This window comes from Stegostoma tigrinum, chromosome 31, assembly GCF_030684315.1.
Source record: "Stegostoma tigrinum isolate sSteTig4 chromosome 31, sSteTig4.hap1, whole genome shotgun sequence".
In the NCBI taxonomy this organism is placed as follows: domain Eukaryota; kingdom Metazoa; phylum Chordata; class Chondrichthyes; order Orectolobiformes; family Stegostomatidae; genus Stegostoma; species Stegostoma tigrinum.
In genome coordinates, this window is record NC_081384.1 from 7700332 (window position 1) to 7726299 (window position 25968).

Below are 25968 nucleotides of genomic sequence, written 5' to 3' on the forward strand. Positions count from 1 at the left end.
CAGCTCTACACCTTGTTAACTCAAATTCTCCACCATCGGCAGTTCCTACTATCAAAGTGAGAGAACAATTGGATTTAATTCACAACTGCCAAACCTTTTGAAAGGAGTCTTCATTAAAACCAGAATTAATCAGTGCAAATGTATATTATTCAATAAACTTTCAAGATTCATTTTTTATTTTCAATTAAGGAACCCTATTATCACCTTCAACAGAGTCCACAATAAACAGTGAGAGCCCACAACATCTGGTTTGTCTGATATGGAGCAAATCCTTTATCTTCATAGTGTCATAACCCAATTCATGAAACCTTCAGCATTTAGGTGCATAGTGTCAAAGGCAAAAGCTGCCTGGAGACCTGCTGGCTGTATCCATTGCAGGAGATAAATTGGGAAAATATATTATAAAAGCATAACGGGACTGAGGCAATGGTAGTCTTTAAGGAGCTACTGCATGACTTCCAACAAATATACATTCCTTCATAGTGCAAAATCTCAAAGGAAGTCAGTCAACCATTCGCAACTGAAGTTCAAAATTAAATAAGGTTAAAAGATAATGCCTATAAACGTGGCAGAAATTTCGTTAATTCTAGGGATAGGAAGGTTTATAGCTTACAGCAAAGGAGCACCAAGGAACTGATAAGGAAAGGGAAAACCAGCCCAGCTCATCCCCTCCCTCCACTGCATCCCAAAACCAGCCCAGCCTGTCTCCGCTTCCCTAACCTGTTCTTCCTCTCACCCATCCTTTCCTCCCACCTCAAGCCGCACCTCCATTTCCTACCTACCACCTCATCCCACCTCCTTGACCTGTCTGTCTTCCCTGGACTGACCTATCCCCTCCCTACCTCCCCACCTATACTCTCCTCTCCACCTATCTTCTTTTCTCTCCATCTTCGGTCCGCCTCCCCCTCTCTTCCTATTTATTCCAGAACCCTCACCCCATCCCCCTCTCTGATGAAGGGTCTAGGCCCGAAACGTCAGCTTTTGTGCTCCTGAGATGCTGCTTGGCCTGCTGTTCATCCAGCTCCACACTTTGTTATCTTGGTTTCTCCAGCATCTGCAGTTCCCATTATCATAGATTATCAATGCATTCCAGTAAAATCCATAAAAAAGGCCCGTTAAAGCTTCTAGAGGTATATAAAAAGAAAACACTTGGCTAAAATGAATGTAGGTCCATTATAGACAGTCAGAAGGATTTATATTTTGTGTTTGTATTCATTGAGAAAGATACTAGAAATCTCCCAGAACTAGAGATCCAAGAATGGAGTATGAGGAGTATTAGTGCGCTGAATAGCCTACTCCTCTTCCTATGTTCCTATTAACAGGATAAAGCCATAGAATATGGTCTGGTACTGGTCCGGTAATGATGAGGCAGGATATTCTGATGACTTGCAACAATCAAGCTATGATACTTGTGCTACTCTTGTGACATAAGGACGAAACATGGGACATATAGTTGTGAAGATTTCAATGATGTTTTATTATAGCTCATGGTATTTATAAACATCTTTACAATCACTCTTTGCATTCAATTCAATGTGCTTTGCAGTGACTGTAATGAGGTCAGTAGGGTGGATCTCCTAGAATATGAGTTGTCTCACAGAGGCTGTTCAATTGGTCCAATCAGGGAGCCCTGGCTGACAGATAAGAACAAGCATGTCAGACATTCTGGTCTCTCTGACAGCTGGCTCTGAGGGAGCTGGATCAGTGTCAAGAACTCTCCATGTGTAAATAACGGGTGACTTGGTGACAGTACCCCAGCCTCTGTGGGAGTTATTTCATGCTGAGCATGGCTCTCTCAGCATGTCATGCTGCAAAAGAGCTCAATATGATGGAGACTAAGAGCTTTATAGAATTAGGTCACACTTCTCGACATGATGATGAGATTATGGGCATACCCCATACCTGTAGACTTTATATCTGCTATGAGATATAACACAACAGGCCCTGTTGCTATGACACGTCTGGCTTGGCTCATCCTGTCTTAGAAGCATTTACTTGCTGGAGCTGATTGGGAATAAATACCCATTTACTCATTACCATGCCTTCTCTACCAGTCTATGAGATATGTTGGCCATCAGTCACCTCTCCTTAGACAGGCAGAGTGCTTTACCCTTCGTAGCTGCATTTCCAATTCGACCCAACTCCACTCAATTCCTTGTGGAGCTGGAGGAACACAGCAGACCAGGCAGCATCAGAGGAGTGGGAAAGTTGATATCTCGGGTCGGGACACTTCTTCTGAAATTTCTGTTATCTCTGACTCCAGCATCTGCAGTACTTGCTATCTCCACTCAATTCCTTTGCAGTTTTAGCGTGGAGACAGCTCAATCTTAAGGAGAACTATCAATGTCTGGATTTAAAAATTATTATCTCCAGTTTCAAATCACTCCATGGCCTTAACTCAACTGATTTCCTTCAGCTCTGACTTCTTTTCATTTCTCCTTGCAGTCTGTTCTCTTGCACATCGAAGATTTTAACTGCTGCACCATTGATGGTTCTGCCTTCAGCTGACCAGGCATTAAGTTCTAAAATTTGAAACAAAGACAGGAATTGCTGGAGAAACTGACCTAGCAGCATCTGTGCAGAGAAAACAGAGTTAACTTTTTGAGTTGGGTGACTTTTCATCAGAACTTGAGAACAGTTGTGATAAAGAATTGTATTGGACTCGAAACATTAATTCCGTTTTCTCTCCAATGATGAGTTTCTCCAGCAATTTCTAATTTGTTTACAGATCGCCAGCGTTTGCAGTACTTCCTTTAAGTTAAACACAAGTGTTTTCTAAGTCACTTTTAACTCAATACATTCCTCTTCTTTTACAAAATACTTCTCAAAATATAACTCATTAGTCTTACAAAACAAACTTTGCTTGATAACAGAGATAATGGGAACTGCAGATGCTGGAGAATCCAAGATAACAAAGTGTGAAGCTGGATGAACACAGCAGGCCAAGCAGGGCCCTGCTGTGTTCATCCAGCTTCACACTTTGTTTGCTTGATAACAGTCCAGTGAAGTGCCTTGAAACATGGAACAATGTTAAGGGCGCTATATAAATGCACATTTTGTCATTTTGGAGGCAGTAAAATTAGCTCAGGGGGTATTAATGGTCCTGCAACCTTCTGAAACTACACCATTAATTCAGCGGGAAAGTTCTGTATCTGAAATATCAACCGCATTGTGCCCTCCAAACTTGGCTTGTTGTGTACCTTCAGAGCTTTCAGATTTATGCCACTCCTTTAGTGCCAAGTTTCTTATTCTATTATCAAAGGCCATGTCCAGTCTCCCTATTAACAAACAGCACAAACATTTCTCAGATGGAAGGCTCACCGAGAATTCTGGGCTGTTCTCGATATTGGATATTCATTTGGAAGCTTAAGTGTCGTGACAATGGTGCCTGAGGCAACAGCATAGTAATTAATCGTCAATGAATCACAATCCCTTGTGATTAAATTTTCTGGTCTAAATCTGTCCTTAACCCAATTTACTGTAAGGTAACTAAATTCCGAAAGAAGAACTAGTATTAGTATCGATTAACTGACCGACCTGCTTCGTTGGTCAGATAACTGATTTTATAACTGGCTTGAAATGTTAACTTCTCTTCGGGAAGAGATATGTTAAAGGCAAATTTGAAGTCAGTATGGCTTTACAGTTGAAAGGATTGGAATAGATATGGTGACATGGTGGTCATGTCACTAGTGTAGTCATCCTGAGGCCCAGGGGGAAATAGGTTCAAATCCCACCATGACAGCTGCTTCAGTTTAAATTCAGTTACAAATAAATTGCAATTCATGAAGGACAAACACAACAGATATATGGAACACAACCACCTCCTCTTTCCCCTCCAAGCCACTCACCATCCAGGCTTGGAAATATATCACTGTTCCTTCACCACCGCTGGGTCAAAATCCTGGAACAGCCTAACGGCATTGTAGGTCAGCCCACAGCGCATGGACTGCAGTGGTTCAAAAAGGCAGCTCTCCACCACCTACTCAAGGGGCAACTGGTGATGTGCAATACATGTTGACCCAGCCAGTGACACCCACATCCCTCAAGTGAGCTAAAATAAAAGAAACCTTGAATTGAAAGATAGTGCTGACCATAAGACTAACTTATAAAAACAGGACCAGATGAAAATCTGCTGTCCTTACTTGGTCTGAATTATATGTGACTCCAGGCCCACAGCTAGAAGGTTGACTCTTCACTGCCTTCTGAAATGGTCCAGAAAGTCGCTCAAATGGAGGGCAATTGGGATAGGTCACAAAGAAAGCTGGTTTCATCACTGATGTCCACACCACAATAAAGAATGAGAATCACTGCAGGGAAATCCTCTGCTGGGTACAGACAGACTGTTTCAATATCACTCATAGCATGGCTTTCCAACCCAATGTACTTCTCCCCCCAGCAATTCTTCGGCAATCTACCCTGTCTTCATCTATTGTCCTCTAAGGATTGGCCATTCTCCATACGTTCAGCTGTCGATTCAGGCTGTTCCCTCTCATTTGTGTGTTCTTTGGCAACAGAAGGCAAGGAAATGTTTTTCGGAGCCAGGGCTATTCCAGCCAAGTAAAAGGCCCTACTATTGGCACACTAGTTATTTTTTCCTTCTCTGTGTATGGCGAAATGCCTGTTTGACATTTAAGTGCAGTGCTATGTTTCAAATTAAGAGTCGATTATGTGGGAAATCCCACGAAGAGGTCTATCTGGCACCTGGGGCACAAACGTGAGATGGTTTTTTGAACAGGATTTTAGTTGGGATTGTACGTCTTATGAGTTAATGAGTAACATGGTTGTAATTACATTGATTATCTGACATGGCGCATTGTAAAAAGACCGATAAACTCTGACTCAACAGCATCAACTTGCATTAAGCAGTAGCTTTAAAGTCATAAAATGCCCCGTTGTGATTCACAGGAGAGTTATTAAGCACAATTTGATAGTCTCCTCAGGAGATTTCAGGAAAGCTTCATCAAAAAGATACATTTTAAGGAGCGTCTTAAAAGGCAACAGAGAAGTAGCAATGCAGAGAGATGCAATGAGGGAATTCCGGAATTTGGGATTCAAGGACTGAAGCCACAGACACCATTGCTGGAGTGATGAAAACTGGTGATATACAAGAGACCACAAATGGAGGAGGTACAGAGATCTTAGACAGTTTTCAGTCTTAAGGAAACTTCTGAGACAGAAAGGTCATGGAGGGGAATGGAGAAGAAGGTCAAATGTTTTAAAAGTTTTGATATTGCGAGACTGGAAGCAGCCTGACTGAGGTCAATGGGCATAGGAATGAGAAGCAGATGGGTTTCCGAGTGAGATAGCACGGTGTGGAGCTGGAGGAACACAACAGGCCAGGCAGCATCAGATGAGCAAGAAAGTTGACATTTCAGGTCGGGCTCCTTCTTCTGCTTTGCCAGCTTTCCAGCTCCTTTGATGCTGCCTGGCCTGCTGTGTTCATCCAGCTCCACACTGACTCCAGAATCGGCAGTTCTTGCTATCTCAGTGTTTCTGAGTGAGTTAGGAAACAGGCAGCAAGGTTTCAGATGAGTTTATATGGAAGCTGCAAGGTTGGACATCAGTCACGAGCGTACAAGAATAGCTGAAGATAGATCAGCCATGACATATTAATGTAGTTAGAGGCTGAGGGGTGGTCTTCCTGAGGTTTATAAAATCAAGAGGGTCATGGATAGGGTAAATAAGGTTTTTCCCCAGGGGTGGGGGAGTCCAAAACCAGACGGAATAAGTTTAAAGCGAGAGGGGAAAAGCCTTAAATGGGACGTAATGGGCAACATTTTTCTGCAGAGGGTGGTGTGTGTATGGAATGAGCTGCCACAGGATGTGGTGGAGGCTGGTTTAAAACATCGAAAAGGCATCCGGATGGGTATATAAATTGGAAGGGTTTAGAGGGATACGGGCCAAATGCTGGCAAACAGGACTCGATTTATTTAGGATATCTGATCGGCATGACGGTCTGTTTCCATTCTGTGTATCCCTATGACTCTTATGTGCCTTCTAATGAAGTTGGGTCTCAGTCTCAAGTAAGCTGCATGCAGAATGGTACTAAACTGAGAGTGTAGAAGTGTTGGTGCAGGGATAGATCTGTGTTTGTTGGGGGAATTATATTTAAGAGGAAGTAGAACATGCTCAATGGGGTAACTGAAGTATCAGAGCTGGGACTCTTCCCGTCTTCCATTGCCAGGTACAACCTGAATTCAAATTTACAGTTGATAGGGTCTTAGGAAGGCAGCTGAATCTAAGGAGGTGCTTCAGAAACAACAAACTGGCTCAAACAAGCTACATCAGTTGGCTGATGAAATTTAACACGGACCATTATAAAGTTGGTCCTAGACTAAAAAGCTTTCAGAAGGTTTATCACCAACTTCACAGTGAAACTAGGGCAAGGGGTAAATTATTTTTTTCTCCACAAGCCTAAGAATTAATATGTATTATTTTTTAATATGTGCTCACACTTAATGTCATTTGGGGAAGGGGATCTGCCAGGCTAACTTGGTCTGGCCCATGTGACTCCAGGCCCACGGCAATGTGGTTGATTCTTAATTGCTCTCTGAAATAGCTCAGTAAAGCCGCTCACTTCAAGAGCAATTAGGGATGTGCAACAAATACTGGCTTCACCAGTCATACCCAAACCCCAAGAACGACAAAGAACGGAGGTCACCTGCTGGGAGTAGAGACAAATTTTACAAACAGCAGTCAAATGAGACTCTTGAATAAAAACCAACAGAACTGCGGATGCTGTAAATCAGGAACAAAACAAAAGTTGCTGGAAAAGCTCAGCAGGTCTGGCAGCATCTGTGAAGGAAAAAACAGAGTTAACATTTCGTGGTTAACCCGAAATGATAACTCTTGTCTCACTTGACTGCTATGTTTAAAATTAGTCTCTACCCTCAGAGCACTCTTGCCTCACCGGTCTTTGTTTGGATTTTAGCCCAATTCCTTAAAGTACAACACCAGTGTGTTAAGTCATGAGTTAACACCCTCGATCCCTACCAATCGACATTCTACCTGCCCAACTCCTTGCTTTTTGAGACATTCCCAGCTTCATGTTTAGTCCAAAGAAAACTCTGCTTGAAAACCACGAAATTTGGGAGATAAATGAACAAACAATTACAGAGGTGTAATTCCTCCTCATGCTAGCCCCACACACACGTAGATGAATTTGGCTTCCACCAAGCCTAGAAACAACACCACTTGGTGAAATTACACAAAAATAGCCTGGTCGACAGAGTTCCTGGCACATGGATCTGATGGCTGCCAAGAAAAACAAGGATTATCGGGAACAGGGATTTATCAGATATTGCACAGCTGTGGTCACAATCCTCCAGTAGGAATTTCTCCAGTAAAAGATTGCATCTGCAGATAGAATGAAGCCAAATCAGCCTTTGCATCCAGTTGGTTTTAGTTTTAGGTTTTTTACTTACTGCATATGATCAGAGTTGGGAGAAAAGAAATCACTAAGGAGGTAAGAGCTTAAAGCCAGTTGTTGGCACCTACATCCTTGAAATTATGATGCATTTTCCTTGCCCTGAAGCTTTCTTCGGTCCCTTAAGTTATTCTGAAATCACTAGTTTCTGCAATGATCTTATCATTCATCTTTAGGAACTCTCACCCCTTTACTCCTTCAGAAGATGGAAGTCATGATGTGGAGGTGCCAGTGTTGGCCTGGGATAGACGAAGTCAGAAATCACATAACAGAAGTCAGTGCTCTGAAAGCTTAGACCATAAGATATAGGAGTGGAAGTAAGGCCATTCAGCCCATCAAGTCCACTCCGCCATTTAAATCATGGCTGATGGGCATTTCAACTCCACTTCCCTATAAAACCATAAGATATAGGAGTAAATTATTTGTGATTTCAAATAAACCTGTTAAGCTATAACCTGGTGTCATGTGACTTCTGAATTCTTCAGAAGATGCAGATCTTTCCTTTATGTATCTGAAATTTTCTTTCATCAACTTAACTGATGTCCTTGTATTCTGGTATACCCTGAAGTAGTGCTCCACATTAACCTTATCTCGGCCAATCTTTGTTAGTTTCTCTCTCCATGTTGCTTTCTTTCAATGCGAACCCACCTCTGCCTTTTCCAAAATGCTCTCATCACTCAATTCTTCCCTATTGAGGTGTGACCTTTTACCTTTCTCCACATAGGGGAGAGGATCGTATGCTTTAACACGATTCTGAAGATTGGAGCTGCTGGAGGCAGGGTGACTCTCAATCATAGAAACCGAAAGAACTGCGGATGCTGTAAATCAGGAACAAAAACAGAAGTTGCTAGAATAGCTCAGCAGGTCTGGCAGCATCTGTGAAGAAAATCGGAGTTAATGTTTTGGGTCTGGTTTTGAGGCAGGGTCACAGGACCCAAAATGTTAACTCTGATTTCTCTTCACTGAACTTTCCCAGCAACTTCTGTTTTTGATTCTTAATCATGATTCGCATTTCTTAAACAATTAAGTTACAGCCCAACGCAGCCACAGGTGCTGATCTTTCCAATTTATATTGTTCCTCACAATCAGACTCAGGCAAGTGAATCAGATAGAGTGGAAATAAGTCTAATGTTGTACTTGTGGCACTGTGGTATGTCCTGCCTCTAAGTCATGAGGCTGGGGTTCAGGTCCTGCCTGCTCCACACATGTAGCATAGCACACTTGAACAGGTTGATTAAAACTATCAAATTAAGTACTGATTTATTCTAATCCAGCAGGAACTGCCTACAGAGTGGTAGAGGCAGTAACTTTGAAAAAAGGAACCACTTTTGTTGAAAAGCAACAATTTGCAGGACCATAGGATAGGACAGGTGCCGACTACCAATTTTTAAAAAATCCAATCCCAAAGATGTGCAGGTCATGAACTTGCAGTGCTAAATTGCCCACAGCATCCAGGGTTGTGCAGGTTGGGTGGATGAGCCATGGGAAATGCGGGGTTACAGGAATAAGGTGGAGAGGTGGGCTGCTCTTTGGACGGGGTTTGAGACTTGATATGCCAAATAGCCACTTTCTACACTGTAGGGTTTCCAGGAAGGCAGATAAATTAAGACCAATAGACTGTAAGACTTGCAGCAGAAGTAGGCCATTCAGCCCATCGAGTCTCAACCACTATTCAATGAGGTCATGACTGATCTGATAATACTCAACTCCTGGCATGTGGGCCTCACTGAAAATGCCAGCATTTGTTGCCCACCTCTCATTGCCCTTGAGATCAGATGAGAGTCAACCACCTTGCCCTGGGTCTGGAGTCGTATGTTGGCCAGATCAGGTTAAGACAGAAGATTTCCATCCCTCAAGGAAGACAGCATTTTATTTTAAACAATCGATGGCAACATAACAGCTACAATTGCTGAGACCAACTTTCAGTTCCAGATTTTTTAATTCACTGAATTTTGATTTGAATCCACATCTCCATCATTAGTCTGGATTTAGGATTACTAGGCCAGTATCACTGTAACACCATGATGTCACCTGTAAAGAAATGGAATAATTATGATAACCCTGGACTCCATGAGTGCAGTATGAATGATCATAGAATCCCAGTGTGGGAACCGTCCCTTTGGTCCAGAAATCTACACTGACCCTCAGAGCATCCCTTCCAGACCCATCCTTCATAACCCACCTAACTGATGCATCCCTAGACACTATGGGCAATTTTGCACAGCCAATCCATCTAGCCTGCACATCTTTGGCCAGAACCCCTGCAGACACTGGAAGAATGCGTAAACTCTGCACAGACAGTCACCTGAGGTGGAATTGAACCTGGGACCCTGGTGCTATGAAGCACCAGTGCTAACCACTGAGCCACTGTGCTGCCCTCTATGCTATGCTATACTATGCATCTATGCAATGAATCAGAATCAATATCTTCAACTAATGGAGACTTTTCCATGACCTAAAAAAGAAGTTGGCTAGGTGGAACAATACATTAAGCAGCAGTGGTTTTACATTAGATATTTGCCTGTTACATGTCCATGAGGATACAAGAAAAAGGAGCTTGAGAAGATCAATACAGCTCCTCAAACCGTTGCAGCCATTTCAATAATATCAAGCCAAACTCCACTTCTCCACATTACCTCCATCTCTTAGAATCAAAATAAGTCTATCGATTCCATCCCTTAATATTTCCGATGACCTGGGCATGCACTGACATCTGGGGAGTGGAGAATTCCCAAAAAAAGAACAAGCCTCTGAGTGATGGAACTTCTCCTAAACCCAACCTTGACTGGACAACTCCTTATCCCACAGTTTGAAGCTCTGCAGCCAGGGAAGGCTCAGAGTCAAGGATCCAACTCTGAATTAGCAACTTTTTAAAAAAATGAATATAAGTCGGTGCGAGCATGAAAAGAAAAATATTGCAAGATGAAAAGATAAACTTCAAAAGGGCAGTTCTTGAAGCAGTTCCATCAATATAAATTTCAGCTTTAAAGTATTTTTCTCCCATATCCATCACGTTTAGGTTTCTTTGACCTTTGATTAGTAATCTTTGCATTAAAAATGTATACATGATCTTTTTGCTAGCATGCTGTCAAGTTTGCAATGAAAGAATCATATGATCAATTTGAAAGAACTGAGGCTTAAAAGGGATCTTATTATCAATTTAAAACATCATGCAAGACAGCTGCACTGGTAGTGTTCAGAGATCAGTAAAGTCACTGGTTCCTGGCATCACCTCAGCCTGAAGGAAGCCACATGTGATTAAAGTTTCCACTTTTATTTCAAACATGATTAATACAAGCTTCCACAATTTGGCAATTCTCCGTAAACATAAGTTTTCTGTTTGCAAATCTTAATGAGTAGGTTCTACTGCTTCTGTCACAGTTTTCCCTATGAGACAGTTATTAATAAGCCAAACCATTAATAGCAATGGAAAGAGAGAGACATATGGGATAGAGAAACAAAGTGGGTATATGTCAACTTCAGAATCTTAAGCAATGCTTTGAAGTGCACAATTTCAAACTGATTAGCTATTATACACCGCATTCAATTTCCTCTACCTTTTCACAGGCTAGTGTGTCAGTTCATTGACATTTTACTGTTACTTGAGTCTTTGTGCTCTTCAAGCCAAGATCATGTATAGACTAGAACAATGCAAATTAATTAATTTACAAACCAATTCACATCATTGCGAGAGGCGAAGATGTGGATTTGATTTTATTTTTTTCATGAATATTTTGCCACAAAAATTAAGTATCTGAATACTAAAATAGAAATGTATTGAACACCATTGGGAGCTGATCTGTCTAACATCTTGCTGAGCCAATTTCTTCACTTCCAAAAAAAAGTGTCTCTTTTGTTTTTGTAAACTCCTTCCTATAATTTAATTTGTTTCTTCAAAAACAAATCCCTTCTAATCTGAGATAACACGGTGTGAAGCTGGATGAACACAGCAGGCCAAGCAGCATCACAGGAGCAGGAAAGCTTGATGTTTCGTGTCGGGACCCTTCTAATCTGTTTCTTTTTGTCCAGTTATTCATCTCTTTGTCCTCTCTGTTCATGTTCCTCAATATTTAATGTGTTGAATAAGGCAGGAAAAGACTTGCAGAAATTTACAATCTATAGTTTAGCACGAACACCATTTTTCACCTTCCCCAGAAGCCCAGAAGTTAACTTCCCACCAAGGAATCTCAGCTTTTTCTTAAAGTGAATAAACCCAATCACTAGTTTAACAAATGATAAGCACAGTTGGTGTGACAGGAACCAACCTGACTCTTAGTGGGCTCTTGTGGTCCTGTAGTAGTGCTTCTACTGCTGGGCTGGGAGACCCAGGACTGAGTTCCACCTGCTCTAGAGGCTTACATTAACATCTCTGAGCACATTAATTAGAAAGTGTCTTCCATTTGATCCCTAAAGGGAATTGCATTTCTAACTCTTAAGGAAAAAGTAATTGTATTTACACAAGAGTGCATACATATAAAAAGACACAGTTTCTGATTCCACTGTTACACAGCAAGACATCATTGTTCTCAAACTTTCAAGAATTTCTTTGAAGAAGACTTTCTCTTGTTGAAACATCCAGTAGTGGATGGCCATTATTTCCCCACCTCTCCTCTCCTGCATCTGCTCCAAACTGGCTTTATCTATTCAAAGATAATAAAATGTGAGGCTGGATGAACACAGCAGGCCAAGCAGCATCTCAGGAGCACAAAAGCTGACGTTTCGGGCCTAGACCCTTCATCAGAGAGGGGGATGGGGGGAGGGAACTGGAATAAATAGGGAGAGAGGGGGAGGCGGACCGAAGATGGAGAGTAAAGAAGATAGGTGGAGAGGGTGTAGGTGGGGAGGTAGGGAGGGGATAGGTCAGTCCAGGGAAGACGGACAGGTCAAGGAGGTGGGATGAGGTTAGTAGGTAGCTGGGGGTGCGGCTTGGGGTGGGAGGAAGGGATGGGTGAGAGGAAGAACCGGTTAGGGAGGCAGAGACAGGTTGGACTGGTTTTGGGATGCAGTGGGTGGGGGGGAAGAGCTGGGCTGGTTGTGTGGTGCAGTGGGGGGAGGGGATGAACTGGGCTGGTTTAGGGATGCAGTGGGGGAAGGGGAGATTTTGAAACTGGTGAAGTCCACATTGATACCATATGGCTGCAGGGTTCCCAGGCGGAATATGAGTTGCTGTTCCTGCAACCTTCGGGTGGCATCATTGTGGCAGTGCAGGAGGCCCATGATGGACATGTCATCAAGAGAATGGGAGGGGGAGTGGAAATGGTTTGCGACTGGGAGGTGCAGTTGTTTGTTGCGAACTGAGCGGAGGTGTTCTGCAAAGCGGTCCCCAAGCCTCCGCTTGGTTTCCCCAATGTAGAGAAAGCCGCACCGGGTACAGTGGATGCAGTATACCACATTGGCAGATGTGCAGGTGAACCTCTGCTTAATGTGGAATGTCATCTTGGGGCCTGGGATGGGGGTGAGGGAGGAGGTGTGGGGACAAGTGTAGCATTTCCTGCGGTTGCAGGGGAAGGTGCCGGGTGTGGTGGGGTTGGAGGGCAGTGTGGAGCGAACAAGGGAGTCACGGAGAGAGTGGTCTCTCCGGAAAGCAGACAGGGGTGGGGATGGAAAAATGTCTTGGGTGGTGGGGTCGGATTGTAAATGGCGGAAGTGTCGGAGGATAATGCGTTGTATCCGGAGGTTGGTAGGGTGGTGTGTGAGAACGAGGGGGATCCTCTTGGGGCGGTTGTGGCGGGGGCGGGGTGTGAGGGATGTGTCGCGGGAAATGCGGGAGACGTGGTCAAGGGCGTTCTCAATCACCGTGGGGGGGAAGTTGCGGTCCTTAAAGAACTTGGACATCTGGGATGTGCGGGAGTGGAATGTCTTATCGTGGGAGCAGATGCGGCGGAGGCGGAGGAATTGGGAATAGGGGATGGAATTTTTGCAGGAGGGTGGGTGGGAGGAGGTGTATTCTAGGTAGCTGTGGGAGTCGGTGGGCTTGAAATGGACATCAGTTACAAGCTGGTTGCCTGAGATGGAGACTGAGAGGTCCAGGAAGGTGAGGGATGTGCTGGAGATGGCCCAGGTGAACTGAAGGTTGGGGTGGAAGGTGTTGGTGAAGTGGATGAACTGTTCGAGCTCCTCTGGGGAGCAAGAGGCGGCGCCGATACAGTCATCAATGTACCGGAGGAAGAGGTGGGGTTTGGGGCCTGTGTAGGTGCGGAAGATGGACTGTTCCACGTAACCTACAAAGAGGCAGGCATAGCTGGGGCCCATGCGGGTGCCCATGGCCACCCCCTTAGTCTGTAGGAAGTGGGAGGAGTCAAAAGAGAAGTTGTTGAGTGTGAGGACGAGTTCCGCTAGGCGGATGAGAGTGTCGGTGGAGGGGGCCTGGTCGGGCCTGCGGGACAGGAAGAAGCGGAGGGCCTTGAGGCCATCTCCATGCGGAATGCAGGTGTACAGGGACTGGACGTCCATGGTGAATATGAGGTGTTGGGGGCCAGGGAATTGGAAGTCCTGGAGGAGGTGGAGGGCGTGGGTGGTGTCACGGACATAGGTGGGGAGTTCCTGGACCAAAGGGGAGAAAATGGAGTCCAGATAGGTGGAGATGAGTTCGGTGGGGCAGGAGCAGGCTGAGACGATGGGTCGACCAGGGCAGGCAGGTTTGTGGATTTTGGGAAGGAGATAGAAACGGGCCGTGCGGGGTTGGGGAACAATGAGGTTGGAGGCTGTGGGTGGGAGGTCCCCTGAGGTGATGAGGTCATGAATGGTGTTGGAGATGATGGTTTGGTGCTCGGGTGTGGGGTCATGATCGAGGAGGCGGTAGGAGGTGGTGTCGGAGAGTTGGCGTCTGGCCTCGGCGATGTAGAGGTCAGTACGCCATACTACCACTGCGCCACCCTTGTCTGCGGGTTTGATGGTGAGGTTGGGGTTGGAGCGGAGGGAGCGGAGGGCTGCCCGTTCTGCGGGGGAGAGGTTGGAGTGGGTGAGAGGGGTGGAGAGGTTGAGGCGGTTAATGTCTCGACGGCAGGTGGAGATGAAGAGGTCGAGGGAGGGTAGTGTCCGTGACACCACCCACGCCCTCCACCTCCTCCAGGACTTCCAATTCCCTGGCCCCCAACACCTCATATTCACCATGGACGTCCAGTCCCTGTACACCTGCATTCCGCATGGAGATGGCCTCAAGGCCCTCCGCTTCTTCCTGTCCCGCAGGCCCGACCAGGCCCCCTCCACCGACACTCTCATCCGCCTAGCGGAACTCGTCCTCACACTCAACAACTTCTCTTTTGACTCCTCCCACTTCCTACAGACTAAGTGGGTGGCCATGGGCACCCGCATGGGCCCCAGCTATGCCTGCCTCTTTGTAGGTTACGTGGAACAGTCCATCTTCCGCACCTACACAGGCCCCAAACCCCACCTCTTCCTCCGGTACATTGATGACTGTATCGGCGCCGCCTCTTGCTCCCCAGAGGAGCTCGAACAGTTCATCCACTTCACCAACACCTTCCACCCCAACCTTCAGTTCACCTGGGCCATCTCCAGCACATCCCTCACCTTCCTGGACCTCTCAGTCTCCATCTCAGGCAACCAGCTTGTAACTGATGTCCATTTCAAGCCCACCGACTCCCACAGCTACCTAGAATACACCTCCTCCCACCCACCCTCCTGCAAAAATTCCATCCCCTATTCCCAATTCCTCCGCCTCCGCCGCATCTGCTCCCACGATAAGACATTCCACTCCCGCACATCCCAGATGTCCAAGTTCTTTAAGGACCGCAACTTCCCCCCCACGGTGATTGAGAACGCCCTTGACCGCGTCTCCCGCATTTCCCGCGACACATCCCTCACACCCCGCCCCCGCCACAACCGCCCCAAGAGGATCCCCCTCGTTCTCACACACCACCCTACCAACCTCCGGATACAACGCATTATCCTCCGACACTTCCGCCATTTACAATCCGACCCCACCACCCAAGACATTTTTCCATCCCCACCCCTGTCTGCTTTCCGGAGAGACCACTCTCTCCGTGACTCCCTTGTTCGCTCCACACTGCCCTCCAACCCCACCACACCCGGCACCTTCCCCTGCAACCGCAGGAAATGCTACACTTGTCCCCACACCTCCTCCCTCACCCCCATCCCAGGCCCCAAGATGACATTCCACATTAAGCAGAGGTTCACCTGCACATCTGCCAATGTGGTATACTGCATCCACTGTACCCGGTGCGGCTTTCTCTACATTGGGGAAACCAAGCGGAGGCTTGGGGACCGCTTTGCAGAACACCTCCGCTCAGTTCGCAACAAACAACTGCACCTCCCAGTCGCAAACCATTTCCACTCCCCCTCCCATTCTCTTGATGACATGTCCATCATGGGCCTCCTGCACTGCCACAATGATGCCACCCGAAGGTTGCAGGAACAGCAACTCATATTCCGCCTGGGAACCCTGCAGCCATATGGTATCAATGTGGACTTCACCAGTTTCAAAATCTCCCCTTCCCCCACTGCATCCCTAAACCAGCCCAGTTCATCCCCTCCCCCCACTGCACCACACAACCAGCCCAGCTCTTCCCCCCCACCCACTGCATCCCAAAACCAGTCCAACCTGTCTCTGCCTCCCTAACCGGTTCTTCCTCTCACCCATCCCTTCCTCCCACCCCAAGCCGCACCCCCAGCTACCTACTAACCTCATCCCACCTCCTTGACCTGTCCGTCTTCCCTGGACTGACCTATCCCCTCCCTACCTCCCCACCTATACTCTCTCCACCTATCTTCTTTACTCTCCATCTTCGGTCCGCCTCCCCCTCTCTCCCTATTTATTCCAGTTCCCTCCCCCCATCCCCCTCTCTGATGAAGGGTCTAGGCCCGAAACGTCAGCTTTTGTGCTCCTGAGATGCTGCTTGGCCTGCTGTGTTCATCCAGCCTCACATTTTATTATCTTGGAATCTCCAGCATCTGCAGTTCCCATTATCTCTGGCTTTATCTATTCAAAGTTTGCTTTCTCTTACACTTTCTGTAGAATGTACATCACCCAACAAAGTCCGATTATCTATCTAACATTTATTGGCATTGTTCCACCACGATCTTTGTCAAGGGAAGTGGGCTGGTGTAGAGGCCAAGGAGGGGAGTGAAGAGGTGGGGGAGAAGAGAGGCAAAGAAAACAGTTTGTGTCCTTTTCAATTTGTCTTGTGCTCATTTCAATTTGATCTGTTTTGTGCTGCTGTCAGCAGTCATCATTTTTCTCTTTGTACTTCCCTGTGCACTGTGGTCTTTTGGAGAGATTACATCTGCCATTCTGATTCTACCTTAGGGAGTTCTGCAAAATATCTCCGAGACCAGGTACATTGACTGTGTCCATTGCAAACTGTTGGACAGACACTGACACAAAGCTATCAATGAATCTTGCTTCAGAGATAAGAAATAAAGGATTTTTTTTTGCCCATCACTCACTGTCCAATCTCTCTGTAGCCAGAGATTAATAATCAAAAACATTAGTGGAAATTCCAAGCTGCCTGAACGTGATGTACTACACTGAACAGCATACAGCAGGAATCCAAAACATAATTATCAAGGGAGCTAATCTCACCATTCTTCCTGACAGCAGCTATGTATACCTACAAGGTTGTTCAATTAGCCACACTGTTTTGGGCTGGGCAGCAGTGTAGAAGACTTGAGTTAACAAAAATATACTGTCTGCAAAGGGCAAAAAAAGCTCATTAACTAACCTAATATGTGACAAGAAAAACTAGCATTAGAAATGTAATTAAAGCATTTATCTACTTTGGCTAGAGATGGTTTAAACGTGCGCTAAAAAAACAGTGCATCCAAAATAAGGTACAGTCAATTTCTGCACTGCAATCATTTATTATCATGAACATCACCAAAGCCATTAAAACAGGCAATATGCATATTAGTGTTGGGGCCGCAGCTGTTCCCCTTATATTTTAATGATCTGGATGAAGGGACTGGGGTCATTCTGGCGAAGTTTGCCGATGATACCAAGATAGGTAGACAGGCAGGTAATACTGAGGAGGTGGGGAGGCTGCAGAAAGATTTAGACAGTTTAGGACAGTCGTCAAGGAAATGGTTGATGAAACTCAACGTGAGCAAATGCGAGGTTTTGCACTTTGGAAAAAAGAATACAGGCATGGACTATTTTCTAAACAGTGAGAAAATTTGTAAAGCAGAAGTACAAAGGGATCTGGAGTGTTGGTCCAGGATTCTCTAAAAGTTAACTTGCAGGTAGAGTCCGTGATTAAGAAAGCGAACGTAATGTTGTCATTAATCTCAAGCGGGTTGTAATATAAAAGCAGTGATGTGATTCTGAGACTTTATAAAGCTCTAGTTAGGCCCCATTTAGAATACTGTGTCCAATTTTGGGCCCCACACCTCAGGAAGGACATACTGGCCCTGGAGTGTGTCCAGCGGAGATTCGCACAGATGATCCCTGGAATGGTAGGTTTAACGTATGATGAGCGGCTAAGGATCCTGGGATTGTACTCATTAGAGTTTCTAAGGTTGAAGGGAGATCTAATAGAAACTTACAAGATAATGTATGGTTTAGAAGGGGTGGATGCTGGGAAGTTGTTTCTGTTAGGCGGGGAGACTAGGACCCGTGGGCACAGCCTTAAAATTAGAGGGGGTAAATTTAAAACGGAAATGAGGAGACATTTCTTCAGCCAGAGTGGTGGGCTTGTGGAATTCATTGCCACGGAGTGCAGTGGAGGCCAGGACATTAGATGCCTTCAAGGCAGAGATCGACAAATTCTTGATCTCTGAAGGAATCAAGTGCTACGGGGAGAGTGCAGAGAAGTGGTGTTGAAATGCCCATCAGCCATGATTTAAATGGTGGAGTGGACTCGATGGGCCAAATGGCCTTACTTCCACTCCTATGTCTTATGGTCTTATATTAACAACAGGATTGATTAGGCACAATAATGGTAAAATACTGTGAAATCTGAAACAAGCATGGGGAACACTGGAGAAACCCGGCCGGTCTGACAGCATGTATGGAGAGAAAATGGAGTTAATATTTCAAATCCAGGAGTCATATACTATTTCTCTCTCCACTGATGCTGCCAGACCTGCTGAGTTTCTCCAGCATTCTATATGTTTTTTGAGTAGATATAAAAATAGACAAGAGTGAAGTGCAGACTTACCCTATTTATAACTTTAAAAATTGACTCTATGTTCAAATAGAAGCTTCTGGAATTGTTTTTTACATTATAAAATTGACTCTGAGGAAATGCTAAGGTGGTTGCCAAGGATCGGGTGACCTTTCCAATGCCAACATAGACAATCAAGCTTCCGGAAAGTTCCTAATTAGATTGCCTTGCATGCGATGGCCTCCCCTGAGAGAGTACACAATTAGACACATCCTATTTATGGAATTTATACTTGCAATTGTTTGGAGAGTTGCCCAAGATGCACCTGCAGACTCCATGGCTCTGAATTGGAGGCCTAAGATCTCATCCATTATCTCCATCGTACGGCAATTGCTTTTAGTTAAATCATTCCAAGTGGATAAGACCCTGTACTGGCCTTATGACTGAGACCTGTCTGAGATAATGAGTTTTAACTTCAAGACCCATAAAGGAGCAGAGCAGTCTGCAACTGAATAATGAAAGCTGTAAGAGCATCAGCATAACAAGGCTGTACCGTTCTTGTATTTTAAGATCTAGGAGCTCGTGAAGTCTTCAATGGTCTACCATTCAGATTTCAAAGCTCCAGGTCCATCTGTAAAAACCGGAATGTCCTGGTACAAAAGCCACATGTGCCTATCTTCTTTGATAATGGGAACTGCAGATGCTGGAGAATCCAAGATAACAAAGTGTGGAGCTGGATGAACACAGCAGGCCAAGCAGCATCTCAGGAGCACAAAAGCTGACGTTTTGGGTCTAGACCCTTCATGATGAAGGGTCTAGGCCTGAAACGTAAGCTTTTGTGCTCCTGAGATGCAGCTTGGCCTGCTGTGTTCATCCAGCTCCACACTTTGTTATCTTGTGCCTATTTTCATAATCTGCTGAACATTCACATCAGAGAAGGAATCCCACCATTACCCTGAGATTCCAATTCCAGCTATCTGATCTCATCTAAACTAAAATTTTGAAGTCCAAATGAATTCCATCCTCATCAGACCTGCAAACACTGCTTTTTTGTTTATATGACAAGTTAAATACTGGCAGCTCTCCCTTTGCACCACACCTTGTAGAAGTGGGACTAGGGGATGGCCTCACCCTAACTTCATATTCACATTTAATAAGCTCATCATGCCCAGAGAAAATCAGCCTGAGGGAAATGACCACGTCAGAGGTTCAAAGACCTATCAATATTCTTAAGACAGTCAGATCACCTGAGATCATCAAGGTACCAGCAGAGCTACTGAAACACGGCAAGAACTCCATCCTAACTGAACTCATTCATTTAGATCTGAACTGCAGAGGATGGTCATGATGACTAGAGATGAGGAATACATCTGCAACAAATAGAGCAGATCAAGAGGCCCCCCAGTCCAAATCTGAGCTCCCCCATCTTCTCGGCTCCTGACTTCAACTTGAGCTGTGTTTCGTCAGATACTTTAGAGACTTTTAAGTGACTCTTAGACAGGCACATGGAGGATAGTAAAATGTAGGGTGGTCAGGGTAGTTTGATCTTAGTAGGATAATAGGTCAGCACAACATCGTGGGCCGAAGGGCCTGTACTGTGCTGTCCTGTTGTATGTTCTATGTCCTTGGCACAGACTGGAAACAGAAATGGACACTATCCATCATAATGACCAGGCAGGCTTCTGGGAAGCAGATCATATCGTGGAATCATATTTGCATTCAGGACCAGCAGAGTTTTGGATATCTGAAGTCGTTTGTTATAAACCTAATTTGTTTTAAGGAAGTTTTGGATAGCATCAATTGACAGTCACTCTAATACATTATAACGGTGTTCTGGAGCAGTATGTGAACATCTTCAAAGGCTTACGCCTAGCCTTCAGCAGATCCATCAAGAGCAGAGCAGTCACCTTGAGAAGTATGGCAAGACTGCAAACTCTCACCATTTCTTTCCTTCTCACTGATCACCTTCAACATGAGGAAAACTTGCTACCGTGTTTGGAATCCCATGGTGATAGTCACCAACCTGGATTTTGCAGAAAACCTCACCTTCCTGGCAGAAGAACTGTATTTGCTCCAAAGCACGACCAATAGTTTTGAGAGTAGCAGTCTATGGTCTATGCATCAGCTGCACTAAAACTAAGGCAATAATGACTGGATGGTAAGAAGATGATCCCATCACTGTTGGGCAAGAGAATATTGAGGACAGCCAACACTTCCCCTCCTGAGGATGCAACATCTTCAAGGAGGGTGATGTAGGCACAAATTTTCACGCAAAAACTGGCAGAGTTACATCAACTTTCCAATGTCTCCACATGGCGTGAGCACCCAACACCATCAAGATGGTCCTAGAGCTGGAATTATATATGCATTGGATGCCAGTGAGGCATGGAAGGGGAACAACAAAAGTGCCACATAAAATGGACCAGCATTCATTACATTAGACAACATCATCAGTGAGGAAGTACCACTCAGCATTGGTCAGCAGTGCCTACAGGTTATCATGGCAGAGAGAGAGAGAGAGAGAGAGAGAGAGAGAGAGAGAGAAAGAGAGAGAAAGAGAGAGAAAGAGACAGATGAGTGAAACTGCCAGGACATGTGTTCAAACTCCCAGAGACATGGCTGCACAACATTGTTGGCTAAGTAGACATCACGGGATGGGAATTTTTTTTCTCCTTTATTCGTTAATGGGAGGAGGACATCACTGGCAAGGTCAGCATTTATTGTCCAGGCCCAATTGCCCAGAGGGCAGTTCAGAGTCAACCACACTACTGTAGGTCTGGAGTCACATGTAGGCCAGACCAGGTAAGGATGGCAGTTTCCTTCCCTAAAGGACATTCGTGAACCGCATAAGTTTTTCCCGACAATCGGCAATGGATTCATGGTCATCATTAGATTCTTAATTCCAGAATTTTTTTAAATTGAATTCAAATTCCACCATCTGCCATGGCAGGATTCAAACCCAGGGCCTCAGAATGTTATCCAGGTCTCTGGATTAACAGTCCAGTGATAATACCACTAGGCCATCACCTCGCCATGAAGAAATGAAGAAAGGGCCAGTCAAAGAAGAACTGGAAATGTACTTTTAGAAGGGACACCCTCTGGGCAGCAGCAATAGAGATTGTGATGGACTGGGTCTGGTGATGGAGTCTTGCTGTGCATTGTCCTGCTCAGAACGGGAGGTACTAAATCTCAGTCTACAACTTGTAGAAGTGCACTGGCTTCTTTGCCCACATCTTTCTTCAGTGTGTCAGGGTGAGTGTAGGGATGGAAATCCTCCATCAAATCCACTAAAGTCTGCTCTTGTTCTACAAAGTAAAGGGCTAAAATGCACAAAGCCCACCTTCCCAAAACAAAACATAAAGGAATTGGGATTTTGACTTCATTTATTCACCGTTATGTACAACAGAACAAATTGAGGGATATGGCGAGGAAGACAGTAGGAGAGGTGACCTACATAAAAACCATGCTTCAAACTTCCATAATGCTCCTTTACATATAAAGAGAAATCCCAAAGAGCTTTACACTGGAGAGAAAATAAAACATTGCGAGGAAGGGATGAACAGCAAAGGGGAATGGCAAATATTCAGAGTTCAGTAAAAGGAGAGAGGGAAGGGAAAAAATAGAATTAGTGAGGGATTTGCAAAGTCAGCATTGCTGGAGTGCGAATAACCTTTGTCCGTCAAGGAGGTAAATAAAATTCCCTGTGCAACAAGGCCATCTCTCTGTTCCCAATGTTTTTAATGCTTCATTCTTGTAAAGAAATACCAGATCTGCACAACTAATGAGCAGATAACAACTCAAATCCACCCAGCCAGGTCTTGGCCTGCAGTATTTGAATGATAGTAATTGGTGCTTTTATATCCAGTGTTGCCCCACCTTGAATGAAAAACAAAAATTCAACTCATTTCATTTGGTAATGAAGATAAAACCTAGATTCTTCTTGCTCATCAATCCCAGTATCTTGTTACATCCCAACAATTTCACCAATGACTGACAATGATTCTGTAACACACCCCACCTCTATACCTACCACTGCACCGTGAGGAGCATTTAATCGAGGTCATGGGATGTCACTCACTGGCAGGAGAGCTGGAAAATGCCTCCCATTTTGGAGAGAGCTGCCAGGCACTTCAGCAGCCAATGCTGACCCTTCCCCTGGGCACAAGGTGCAAAGCCTTACCCCCTCAGGGCTGCTGTCTAATCAAGGCTGGAGGCTCTCCTCTGTAGGTACAGACAGCAGAAGCAGTGGCACCGATCAGTAATATACCCACCCAAAGGACTGGGCCACCGGTGAGTGAGGGTGGGAGGGAGGTCGTGGAGCGGGACTCAGGGACATGGGGGCTGGTTGACAGTGACGGTAGTAGCGTGACTGTTAGCAGATCATGCCCTTCCTAACATTGGGTCCCTCAATCAAGCACTGACTCTAATGGGGAACTCAGACAAAGGCTGTGTTCCCATTTCAATAGTGATGCTCTGCCCTACCTGTTCCTGGGCGCATACGAATGGCAATAGGATGGGCGTTAATTCTCCATTTAAAAGGGCCTCAGCTGGCAGTGTGGTGGACATGGCAGAAGTGGAAAGGTGGTTGCATCCCCACCTGGCACCCAATCACCCTGCCTCATGTCTGCATTCATTTCGAGGGAGGGCAGTAAATTCTGCCCATGTTTGTCATCTCACTAGGTCACGGTCATCTGGAAGAAACAGGGATTCATATAAAGATACAATCCCAAGGCCAACCACTCCAAGCTGGGTTGAAGCTGAACTCAGTCAATGTCTCTGAACATAGTGAGCAGACTGGGCTTCCCTAAGGGGTATAGGATCCTTGGCGATTCCCAGGGGGATTGTGGTGGGGTCTATAATAGTGTCAAATGAACCATGGAAGGCGTTATGTTATGTCCACAGTCATAATATGTTTAAGAACCACAAACCCCAATTAACAGACATGCTCATGATATCATCACCATATCATAGCATATGACCTAAGGGTACAACGGTTACCATCACATCTGAATTCAGGCCACTTGAAGCATGTCACTCTGAGGTTAAATGTGCTGTTCTTTGTCACTGAACACCTTAATGTTTGCCCAGACATGATGCGCTCATGAATGCAATATTTGGATACATATAAGTGAGCTATAATAAACATATGTTGGATCTTTCAATATCACGTTATCTACGTCTTAATTTCTTATGCTACAGGGGATAAAATACGGTCTGTCACCTCAGGTAAACACACCCTGCTGGGGCCAACATATACATCAGGAGGCGTGATCGGGAAAATGTTGAACCTGTCCTGAGAGATGGAGTAAAAATTATAGATAGCACAAAGGAAAATGAAAAAAAAGCAACAAGTCTCAGTGTTTGGTATAAAATGCTGTCAAAATTGAAGAAGGAAACAAAAGAGAAATCATTTTGACTTTTTGGAAATAGCCCAATACAGGTGTACAAGAAGTCACCTCCTTCCTCAGGTTTACACCCTTTAGCAATGTCACCATGTCCAGAGAACAAATAAAAAAAGTGCGTCTCCACAAACACTGACGATTGAGAAACTTCAACTGCAAATTTGTATTCCTTTTTTGTTTAGAAAGGCCATTATATTTTGCAGAATCTTAATGTACAGCTCTTTGCTAGCTAAGATAGAAACCTAGACAAATAAACACCAGCTACAGTTATATCATCACAGTCTCCCTGCCCATGGGGGCTACTCTCTTATCGGAGAGAACTTACTGGCGGTGGTTTACTCTGAGGGTCACCATGCTTCAGTTGAGGGGAAGAGATTGAGAAGGAGGACCCTTCATAGTAACCTCAGCTGGTACAGGAATAGAACCTGTACTTTTAGTATCACTCTGCATTAACTAACCCCCGCGCCACCAACTGCAATACCCAAATACAAATACTGATAGCAGTAACTAAAGTTAAACTGGAAGCACAAATGCTGCCAGACCTGCCGGGTTTTTCCAGCAACTTTATTTTTGTTCCTGATTTATAGCATTCGCGGTTCTTTCTGTTTCTATTTTGCCTGCGACGGGAACCAGTGCTGTCAGAAGGAGGACAAAGGTCATTGTCTCCTACTTAGTGTTGTATCCATTCACTGATTCAAAGCCTCAATTTGCATCAACACAGTATGACGTAACATAGACAATGTGCTCTGGAGCTGGCCCTTTGGAACACCTATGCAATAAGATGCACTCTCTTCCTGTTGGGCTGTTAATTTCTCCACCCCAGATATATATCCTACTCCCTGTTGAAATATACTCGGGCAGTGGCTCCCAAACTTTTCAATAACATAGCACATTTCAATGAAGCAAACAATTCCACAGAACATCCACGTTCTTAGCAGAATGAATTGCTCATAAACATCATGTTTACCAGCATTCACTGTGCTCATGGCCTTACTCAACAGGTTTGCACTATTGTCCTTACACCAAGCTAAAGAAAGGTCAAATGCATTAAAGTTCAAATCTAACAGAAAGAAAAACCTTTCACTGCGAGCTCAGACACATTTTCAAAATCTGCTCAATTCAACTATTTCAAACTATTCATGGCCCTAAATCTGATGCATTCAGTTCAGTGACTGACAGTTTGTTTGTTTTTTAATTTGACGATTAATTTTCATAAGTTTTATGAGTTGTCATTTTGGTTGCAATAAGTATGTTTAAGATGAAATGATGCCTGTTTCACATTGATTTTCATTACTTTTGCACAAAATTTCACAGCACGCTTGGGGCAGTCCTCACAGCACAACCAGTCTATGACGGCACATTGGTGGAAAGCAGCTGTACTAGAGAATCCTGTTTTGACTGTCCCTTAGTGTAGCAGACTACAGATGATAACAACAGTCAAAACAGTGTGGAGCTGAGGGAACACAGCAGGTCAGGCAGCATCAGAGGAGCAGGAGACCCTGATGAAGATTCTAGGCATGAAATGTCGACTCTCCTGCTCCTCTGATTGCTGCCTGGCCTGCTGTGATCCTCCAGCTCCACACTGTATTGATTCTGACTCCAGCTTCCACAGTTCTTGCTATCTTCAAGATGATAACAACAAGTTGCTCTTTAAACAAGGCTATGCTTGCTGACACCCAGCAGCATGACTGCCAGCAGCGATATCTGTCATTAATATTTTTAAATAAAGCCTGAGAAATAGTTAAAAAAAAACCTAAATTGAGAAAACAATTAATGGAAGAACATATACTGTTAAAGCAAACTAAAAATATAAATCTTTATAAAACTTACCATTATCCTTCAGATGAAAAATGAGTTTCGTGTCATCTAAAGGAAAGAGAAAATTGGAATTAGTGATACTACACTGCACATTGATGACAGATAATAAGTTCAGTTCTGTGATATGACACCCTTTTATAATCTTGTTAAATATTCCTATTCATTAATCTCGCTTTGGGTCTAATTTCTCCCTTTCTCCTTGCATTTTTTTTTGTTTTCTGTCTGACTTTAAAGTCCTAAC

At 44.7% G+C, this 25968-nt stretch overlaps 1 protein-coding gene across 4 annotated transcripts in view; it reads right to left on the reverse strand.

Annotated features, from left to right (window-relative positions):
* Positions 1-25968, reverse strand: part of LOC125466320 (plexin domain-containing protein 1-like) — a 432462-nt gene that overhangs the window by 186730 nt on the left and 219764 nt on the right. For all 4 annotated transcript variants that reach the window (XM_059638864.1, XM_048560676.2, XM_048560675.2 and 1 more), the window contains exon 12: positions 25740-25775. In XM_059638864.1, the coding sequence (XP_059494847.1) occupies positions 25740-25775 (36 nt within the window). The remainder of the gene's footprint in view (positions 1-25739; positions 25776-25968) is intronic.